This window comes from Pristis pectinata, chromosome 8 (assembly GCF_009764475.1).
Source record: "Pristis pectinata isolate sPriPec2 chromosome 8, sPriPec2.1.pri, whole genome shotgun sequence".
In the NCBI taxonomy this organism is placed as follows: domain Eukaryota; kingdom Metazoa; phylum Chordata; class Chondrichthyes; order Rhinopristiformes; family Pristidae; genus Pristis; species Pristis pectinata.
The window spans coordinates 86,088,528-86,098,463 of NC_067412.1; the positions used below are offsets into that span (position 1 = coordinate 86,088,528).

The 9,936-nt window shown below is 42.7% G+C and overlaps 1 protein-coding gene across 1 annotated transcript; it reads left to right on the forward strand.

Moving 5' to 3' along the window:
* Positions 1-341: 341 nt before the first annotated feature.
* Positions 342-9,688, forward strand: LOC127573818 (protein Wnt-11b-like). The gene is made up of 6 exons (XM_052022326.1): positions 342-498; positions 764-914; positions 1,213-1,448; positions 5,932-6,209; positions 8,469-8,761; positions 9,514-9,688. Exons 1-6 carry the CDS (start codon positions 342-344, stop codon positions 9,686-9,688), a joined length of 1,290 nt encoding a protein of 429 aa, XP_051878286.1.
* The last annotated feature ends 248 nt before the right edge of the window (positions 9,689-9,936 follow it).

Consider the following 9,936-nt stretch of genomic DNA (forward strand, 5'->3'; position numbering starts at 1 on the left):
ACCTGATAGCTTGGGGAAGGGCGCTCTGTGTAATGAATGATATAGTGGGAGCCTTTGAGGTTGGGCTGGGAAGGGGGGGGGGAATATTTTATCGTTGATGGGGAATAAGTGAATTTCAAAGGCAGTCCCAATTCCCCCAAAACAATGAAAAAATATCTTGGCGAAGTATCCTGGAGCAAACCCGGGGGATGGGGGGGGGGGGGGGGGGCGTTGTGTATTTGCTCAGTCCGAGATTAAAATGAATAGGAATCCGACTCTCTCTTCCTCCTTTGATGTGGTGATATCGGGCGGCTGCCGGCAGCTCCATTCGTTACACCTGAAATCCACATCGTTGGCTGGGAATGGGCGACGGCCGCGTCACGCTCAGCTATAAAGCAGGCGATTGCGGGCTAGTTGCAAACTTCAAGAGAGATCTGCGTGATGCTGGATGGGTTCCCCGATCACACTTTTGCAAATCCGAGTCAATCCGAACGGAGTTGGGTGCAGGAGCTGGACTGGGTGAAAAGGCACACGGCAGCGGGAAATCCTCAAATCTGGGATTAAATCACATTGTCTTTTGCAGCAGGGACCCGGCTAGAATCAGTCAAGGAGGGCGATCTGCCTCCGTCGGAAGAATTTCTGCTCCCCCCCGCTTCGTCTTTTGATTTTGGACAATTTGATTGACTCGCTGCAAGGCAGGGGAGCACTGCGATGCCTTTCAAGCCGCCTCAAGATTAACGCAGCGTCTCACTTTATTGACAAACTTTTCTCTATGTTATTTCAGGTCTTGGCACAGGGCGGACGAGCTGTGTGCAGCGGGGTGTTGTCGCTGGTTATCTGGCTGGCTGTTCGGAGGGCTTGCAAATGGAGATGTGGATTGGCTGCGTTCTCCTGGCGATGCTCCAGTGGCGGCTGTGCGGTGCTATCCAGTGGCTGTAAGTAGTGTACAACGCTCTCCTATCTCGCCCGGGAAGCCCCCCTGGTTTTAAAGTCCATGCTATGGAGAGGTATATTAAAGTTTTTCTTTGAAAGAATCTGGTTCATTGCATTTTCAGGCGAGTCGTTTATTCTGTGCGAATAAGAATTCTTTAGAAATGCATGGACTTTAAGGGTCACTTTGAAATGCGCCCAGTTGGGGTTTAACAAGTTCTGTCGATAGTTTTTGCGGACTGTTAGTCTTTGCAGAAGACGAGATGTCAAACACAAACTTAACTTGACCATCTTTATTAACAGAGGCATCGCAGTGAGCGGTGCGGCTTTAGCCTGGAACCAGACCCAACATTGTAAACTGGCGGCCGGTTTAGTCCCGGATCAGCTGCAGCTCTGTCGGAGGAACCTGGAGCTCATGCACAGCATAGTCTTCGCGGCGAAACAGACGCGTCTGGTGTGCCAGAACACCATGGCAGACATGAGATGGAACTGCTCCTCTATACACTTAGCGCCCCACTTCAATCCGGATTTAAACCGAGGTAACGCGCATTTTTTAAAGTCAGATTCGACTTCACCAACTTGCTATATAGCATAGAGCCGACCGAAAATAAAGATTAAAGGGGTTACGCCACATGTTGACATGAAGGTGGGGTATTTGAAGGGTGCTGTGCATTATCTGGGCACTGATCCCCAATCGTTGTTGGAGAGGGAAACAAGAGCTGCAATTATGTCTTCGCTTTAGAGAGAGTCCTTCTAGACGGGTGGTCACTGCTGTAACAGAGGCTGCACTTGTCGGTCTTCACACGGTAAGCTCTGACCATCAGCGAAGAGGTCTAGCGATGTTGGTTGGTGGATAGAAATTGAACGGGACATCCACTTGTTACGCCCTTAATTTAACATCTCTTCCAAAAGACAACGTAGAATTGCCTCAGCTAAGAAGGCAATACCGGGAGCTGGTGATCAGGAGCTTGGTCACAGGGTGGGCTACAAGGTCAGAGGCAATTCCAGAACCTGGAGTTTGAGAGGTTAATGATCGGGTCTAATTACGCAGTGAGGGAGAGGGAGGTGTATATGAGGCCAAGATCAGAGAACTGGAGGTTTGAGAGGGTATCAGGAGGATCGATGAACTTGCATGAGATGAGAATATGATTGGAGAAACGAAGGAGGCAGCGTCAGCCAGTGAGGACATCCACCGGTGAGTGGGCTCAGTGTGGGATAAGGTACAGCCGAGTTTTGGATGGAGCACAGATGGCCAGTTGGCATTTCACGTTCAAACCTGGTGATTTGCTCAATCTAGAATGTAACGGGATGCATATAAATGCAAATCGGGGATTTCTGTCCAAAGTTAGATTAACTTTACAATAGTATGTTCTTTCCCAAACGTAGGTTATTAATACCCTATCTGTGCATCCAGTGTTGCTTCAGATAGAATCACACTGAGTGGCTTCATGATATTTCTCTGAGTAATGTCTTTCAGCGTATTGTCTGCCATTGAATGGATGTTTTTAAATAAAAACAAAAGGATGCCATCCTTTTACGCAGAGCCGAGCTGGATAAGGCAGGCCATTTAAAACAAAGGGTACATGAGAGAAGTGGGCTGTCATGCATGAGTGAAATGGGAAACGTGCTGAACTGTGCCTGTGCACAGCATTTGAAAAAAAGTGTGCATCAAAGATCAGACTTTTGTTCTTGCTGTCTGGTTTTATTAAAATCACAGCGCAGGCAAGGGCCCTGAGATTAAATTGATAAGTCCCAAAGAAGGCTTTGTAAACACTCTCATTCTCAAACGTTACTGAAATATGAAATTTCCTCACTTAGTCATAAGTACAATAGTTCTTGATGGTCACCATTCATGAAATATTACTTAAGGATATTTCACATGGTCCCAATTCCACTGAAATAATCTACTTTCAAATCAATGTCCTCATCTTAAAAGACTTCAGTGTGTCACTTATGGCTCACTGAACAGTCCTCTTACCATCTATGTTACAAAGTTGTGGGTTCAATCCCATTCGAAGTCTTGGCTGCCAATCCAGTTCAGTGCTCTAGAAGTGCTGCTTTCCAGATGAGAATTTAAAATGAGCTCTTGGCTTGCTTTCAGCAGCATGTAGTAAAAGATTCCATGGCATTATTTTGACAACAAAGGCAGCAGTCTCTGGAGACCTGTCCAATATTTATTTTGTCATAATACAAAAACATAATAAAGACATTACCACAAGTAAAAGTCACTAAAATAGATGATCTGTTCATTGGAAGTGTGCTTGTGGGAGCTTGCTGGGTGCAAATTAACTTTGCCAATTTTTACATTGCAGTGAATGCATTTCAAAACTACTCTCCTGGCTCTTAAGTGTTGACACAACCTGGGGCAGTCAAATGTGCAAACAAAATGCAGTTCTTTCTTTTCATGGCATGGTTACACTGCTATCTCCTTCAGCCCAAGACTTGAGTGCAGTCAGTAGCATTTCAATTGCCTTAGTTCTGACATCTGTGCCGTGTTCAGCCATCAGACTTGTGTAGTTTAGACAAAGGTTCCTTAAAACTTCACCAAACATTTTCACACATTTTCTAATTTTTCCAACTTTGTGCTCATTGCCCACATCTACCCTTGTTAAGCATTTGGTGATACTTTATTAAATAATTCACATAAATATTGTAGCTACGAAAACAGGCCAGAGGTATCCTGTGGTGAGTGACACAGCTTCTGATATCCCAAAGCCCTACCACCATCTACAAGGCACAAGTCAGGAGGATGACAGAATACTCCGTACTTGCCACATCCAACAACAGGCAAGAAGCTCAGCACCATCCAGGCAAAGCAGCACGCCTGAATTATACCCCATATATGACCTAAACATTCATTCCCTCCGCCATTGATGCACAGCATATGCAGTTACTCACCAAGGCTAATCTCCCAAAGCTGCAGCCTCTACCACTTAGGACAATAGTTTAAAGTGCATTGGAACAGAACTATCTGTAGATACCCATACCAGTGGCACACCATTGTATCTTGGAAATATATTGTCCTTCCTTCATTATTGCTGGGTCCAAATCCTGGAACTCCCAACCCAACAGCACTTTCACCAAAAGGACTGCAGCAGTTTAAGAAAACATCTCACCATCACCTTCTCAAGGATACTTAGCAATAAAAGCTGACTTTGCTGATGACACCCAGATCCTGAAAAGAGAATAAATAAAAATAAACCGTTTTAATTTTAATGGACATTATTTTTATCTAACTTATACTTCAACAAGCTAATATTCTGCAAATTAAGGTTAGAGGTCACCACTGTACTAACTAATGTGCAACATTACACTTTCGCAACATACAAAACAACCTCCAATTTTTTTTTATTTAGTATGTGATTTACAAATAGAAATGACTTAATTATACATACAAAGTTGAAGAGGCTGTTAGTAACATCAAGTGAATTACAACCTCTTATTACATACAGACACTGAGTTCCTATAAAATTACCAACCAAGTTCACTGCTGCCCTGTGAAGTCCCAATAATCTGAGTTTCTGCACCAAGGGCTCATGCATTTACATTAAAATTACAAAAAATGTTTTCAATGCAGTGGCAGAAAACCAGATGTCTGGGAGTCAATTACTGATAGCAGTTGAAGCTCAGTGTTTATCCTTTGTCTTTTCAATGTCCCATGCCTTTTCACTGCACAATTTTTTCTGCAATGCAGTTCAATCAGTGCATCCGAATGGCATTGTATACCACGGGTGTATTTTTGAGTGACTTATTTAATGTTAAATCCTTGATTACAAGAATTCTACAATAATTTACTTGAATCTCATTTTCCTTTTTGAAATTGTTTGTTGAATACCCTAAAGCTTTAAACCATTTGATTTTGGTTTGTAATTTCAGGCACCCCCCCACCCCCCTCAGTTGACACAATAACTGGAGCAATTTGGATAAGGTTCAAAGTGCCTGATAGGTCAACACACTTGCCTAACTGTTTTCTATAGAAACTCTTTATGAATATCAATGAACCTTCAGTGGCATTGTCCAGTGGTGATTGTTTAGGACTGGAGCATCACACCACAGGACACTAGAATTACATTCTCAGCCTGTAGCAGCTGGGATGTGTTTTGGCAGAACTTCTGAAAGACAATAAAAATAAACGCTATTTCAAATTAAAGTTCACAAGTATATCTAACCTTCTGAAACTATCCCTCTGACCACCTGTAGATAAGATTCAGCAGGTACTTCTTATGATCACAGTACCAATTGCCAAGCGTCTGGTCTATGTAGTTGCACTCCTAAAGCACTACCTCAAGTATCATGCATTGACCAAAAAACATTGAGACCAAACAGCCACAGTTTTTAAGTAAATATGTTTAAATTGGAAATCCTAATGAGGAATAAGCGGCACAAGCAAAACTGAAAAATCAAATCCTTTGATTTATGTGAAAAATATCCACATGAATTAGCAAATACCAATAATAGATGGCACCTATAATTTTTTTTTCCTTTATTAACTAGTTTGGAGCTAAAATATTTATAACCATATTAAGTATTACAAAATTCTGAAAAATTAATCATACCCATGATAATGGTTATTTGATGTTAGTTTGTGGTGGCTACATCTCTCCCTCTCAGGTGTGCCCTTCAGTTTCAGTTTGGGTTTGAGTTGAAAATGGTTACTAAGCGTTGTGTGCTATTGATTTTCAACATAGAATTGTGTATTAAAGGGATGCTTCATAGGAGATGTATTTTTTCACCCTAAATCCATGGATCTAAAACATCCAGGATATACTAGGATAATTGGGAAATTCATAAATAATAGCCATGCATTGCAAAGTGCAAAACAATCTAAAATTTCTTCAACTATCTGCATGTACATTAATAAGATTTTTTTCTGTATTAGTTCAAAATAAGATTCACTAATTTTTTTTCAGGCAAATATTTATAAGGCATGAAGTTGGCTATCTGAAATTCAGCTGATCATGGGTAGCAGTTTTAATTTTCTTGGTTTTCATGTCTCGTGTATTGTTTTGTATCTATTTGCAGGAACAAGGGAATCGTCCTTTGTGTATGCTCTCTCTTCTGCTGCACTCAGTCACTCCATCGCTCAGTTCTGTGCCTCTGGAGAGTTGCCCACCTGCTCCTGTGGCCCAGTCCCAGCAGAGGTGCCGGGGCCTGACTTCAGGTGGGGTGGCTGTGGAGACAACCTCCGCTATGGGCTGCAGCTGGGATCGGTTTTTGCAGATGCACCAATGAAAGGAAGTAGGACTGGAACTCAGGCAAACAGGTTGATGAACATGCACAACAATGAAGTTGGCAGACAGGTAAATGGCCAATAGGTGATATGTGTTCCTGCTGGTTACACTGTCCACTATGTATGTTATGTGTATCAGGGCCAATGTAAGCAAGCGTTACATTGCCACTCAGTTTCACTATACTATCAACCTGCATCTCATAATTTAGTTCACAAACACATTGCCGTAGTAAATTCTGTCATTCTATCTTCATTCCAGCCAAATGCTGTAGCTAACCTTTTCCATCTACTGTTTAAGCATAAAAGCTCTACTTAGTCTGAAAGGTAACTAAACCTGTTGTGAGTATGGACCTTGCACATGGTAACAGCTCCTTGTCCAGAGTGGCAGCTGTACCCTGAGACAATCACCATATACCTATAGTTGTTTTGTATACCGACTCCATGCCACGTGGTCTCAGTGTTTGTATAAGCAGAACAGCACCATATATCAGTATACGTTGTGCAGCATCTGATCAAGTGTGGGATCGAGAGCCCTGATAAAACTGAAATCAATGGGCATCAGGGGAAAACACTCCAGTGGTTGTTGTCATACCTCAAATGGGAAGATGGTTGTTCCTTGTTCGAGATAAATCATCCTGGCCCCAGGACATCACTGCAGGAGTCCCTCAGTAGTGTCCTGGGCCCAACCATCTACATCAACAGCCTTCGTTCCATCATAAATGTCAGAAATGAGGATGTTCACTAATAATTGCATAATATTCAATTCCATTCACAACTCTTCAGCAAAGGAAGTGGCTCATGTCTGCATGGAATAAGACTTACACTACATTCAGACACAGCATGATAAATGGCAAAAGTGCTGGATAATAAACACCTAAAATGAGAGTCTAACCACAATCACATTCAATGGCATTTGCGAGTTCCCCACTATTAACCATATCAGTTGCGTGAATGTCACGGCTACAAGAGCAAGTCAGAGGCTGGATGCCTTGGGGCCTGCCTCCTGTCATCCTGAATTTTTCCACAATTCTGGAGTGTGATGGGGTACCCTCCACTTCCGGGATGAGTGCAGCTCCAAAAGCACTCAACCAGCTCAACACCATTCAGAGCAAAGCAGCTTGCTTGATTGCATCCCACCCACCACCCTAAACACTCATTCCTTACATCACAAGGCATAGTGGTTGCAGTATGTACCACCTATAAAATGTTATGTGGTTACTCACCCAGGCTACTCCCATCAGCACCTTTCAAACCTCAACCACCAAGGACACGGGCAGCAGGGGCAGGGGAACACCACCACCTGCAGGTCCCTCTCTGAGTCACACACCATCCTGACTTGGAAAAATATTTCCAGTTCTTCCCTGTTGCTGCCTCAGCATCCTAGAACTCCCCTGCATAACAACTCTGGGACTTCCTTCACCAGAAGGGCAACAGCAGTTCAAGAAGGCAGCTCACCAGCACTTTCTCAGAGATAGTTAAGCATGGGCAATAAATGTTGCTTTTGCTGGTGACGCCCAGATCCTGAAAAATGAATAAATAATTGAAAAATCATAAATGCTTTATTTGCATACAGTATGACCTGGATAACAAAAATGACAACTTGCATTCATTACTGCATATTTAATGTAGTAGTGAATGTTTCAAACTGCTTAATAGACGAGAGCAAAATAGTTTGGGGGGGGAACATTGGTTACATATCTGGAGACAGGTTTTATGAAGGCATTTAAAGTAGATTGCTGATGTATGAAGGTTGTGGGGTTTGCACCACTGGCCTTGTGGAATGTGAAGGCTGATCGGTGAAGTCGCTGAAAGTTGAATGGCAGCTGGGAGAGACGCAATGGAGGCATAAGATGGAAAATTAAAGACTGAAAGAGGTCATAGTGGAAGGACACAGTAAATCTGGAAGGGATTTATAGGAAAGGGACAGGTTATTGATGCAATGTGTTAGGTTATCTATCTTCATCTAAATGGGCCTGATATTTATTATAGTGATGGTTTTGGAGTTAGCTGATTACTTGCATTGACAGAAAATAAGCTTCCCTGAACCAGGGATAATCAAATGTTGCACAGCCGACAAGGGTGCCTCTTCTGCAGGGGCCAAGGAATGATGGGAGATATCTAGGAAGTTTTGGAGCATAGTTTAACATTACTGCATTTATGGGGTAGATGGATATGTTTGATAACATATATACAGAGTTTTATGTAGAACTTTACCTAGTGAGATTAACGAGGGCTGCGTAGTGTTTGCACGGACTGGGTGACTGCATCTTTACTTATTCCACACGCAAGGGATTTGTTTTCTTTGCTGACATGTATTCTCTCCTAATAGGTGTTGATCGATTCATTGGAAACCAAGTGCAAGTGCCATGGTGTCTCTGGTTCATGTTCCGTAAAAACCTGTTGGAAGGGATTACAGGATCTGCACAACATTGCCATGGACCTGAAAGCCAAGTACTTGGCAGCCACCAGAGTGACCCACCGTCACGTTGGTACCAAGAAACAGCTGGTGCCTAAGGAGCTGGACATAAGGCCAGTAAGGGAGAGTGAGCTGATTTACCTGGTGGGCTCACCTGACTACTGTACAATAAATGAAAAGCAAGGCTCCTACGGCACTCAGGAGAGGTAGGGACCAGTTCAACTGTAGAGCTTGTGTTGCTTCCGTTTTCTGTGTGTATTCTTTTATTCTAGATGAGATGGTTTTATTCCTCTCCAGCTGAGATACCATTCCACATTTGCTACCTACCATCTTTGCCCGGTCACCATTTATCCTGTATGTGTTTATAAATGGTGAGAATCATCAGGCTGATTTTCAGCAGAAATTTCAGTGTATTATGTTGACAAACTCATGGATTGCAAAGAGAAACAGGAGAGGGAAACAGTGGGAGCAGGGGAAAGGAGGCGTAATGCACTAATGCTATTTGACTACCTCCTTATAATGGACACAGCTCATTGCTTTCAGGTACCTTTATGTTTTTGGCACTAGATTACGGTGTTTTAGGATTTGCCAAATATGGATTATTGGACCATTGAGGGGATCGGAGCACAAATCTCTGATGTCTATAGGTTAGTACTTTCTGACAAAGAACACTGGGAGTATGAAATCTAAGTATTTTCCATTCCCATACTAATAAAGATCCACTGAGGCTAACAGTAGTATCCATGTTAACTCAGATGAAAGTGCAGAACTGGATACTGTCCAGTGATGGATTTTGTGAGAAAGGGTCACACACGTGCCCCACAGTGTGTTCTAAAGCCCTAGGGGAGCAGCTCTGCCATTCTATTAAAAGCATGTATTCAGCAGTTTACACATCCAATTACATGGTAAATCTAGTATGGTCCTTTAACTGATCATCTTTAATTTGCTTCAAACGCAGACAATGCAACAAAACATCCGTGGGCAGCGACAGCTGTAACCTGATGTGCTGTGGTCGGGGATACAATGCATACACAGAGACGATTATTGAGAGATGCAGTTGCAAATATCACTGGTGCTGTTATGTGACCTGCAAAAAATGTGAAAGGACTGCAGAGAGGTACGTGTGTAAGTAACTCCCTTGGAACTTGCAGGAAAAAATGGCATCATAGCACTAGCCTATTCTGAGCAATATCTAAGGACATAAACAATAAGGTACGATTTAAAAAGCCTGGAGACTGGTTGCCAAAGAAAGACCAATGTTCCTTGGATACTACTGGGAAAACGAGAGGAGCTGAGATAAAAATATCGATATTGAAAGAAAACGACAGCAGAGAAGATTCAAAATCAAGGAGTCAAGAGGAAGGACTCTTGCTAATTATTT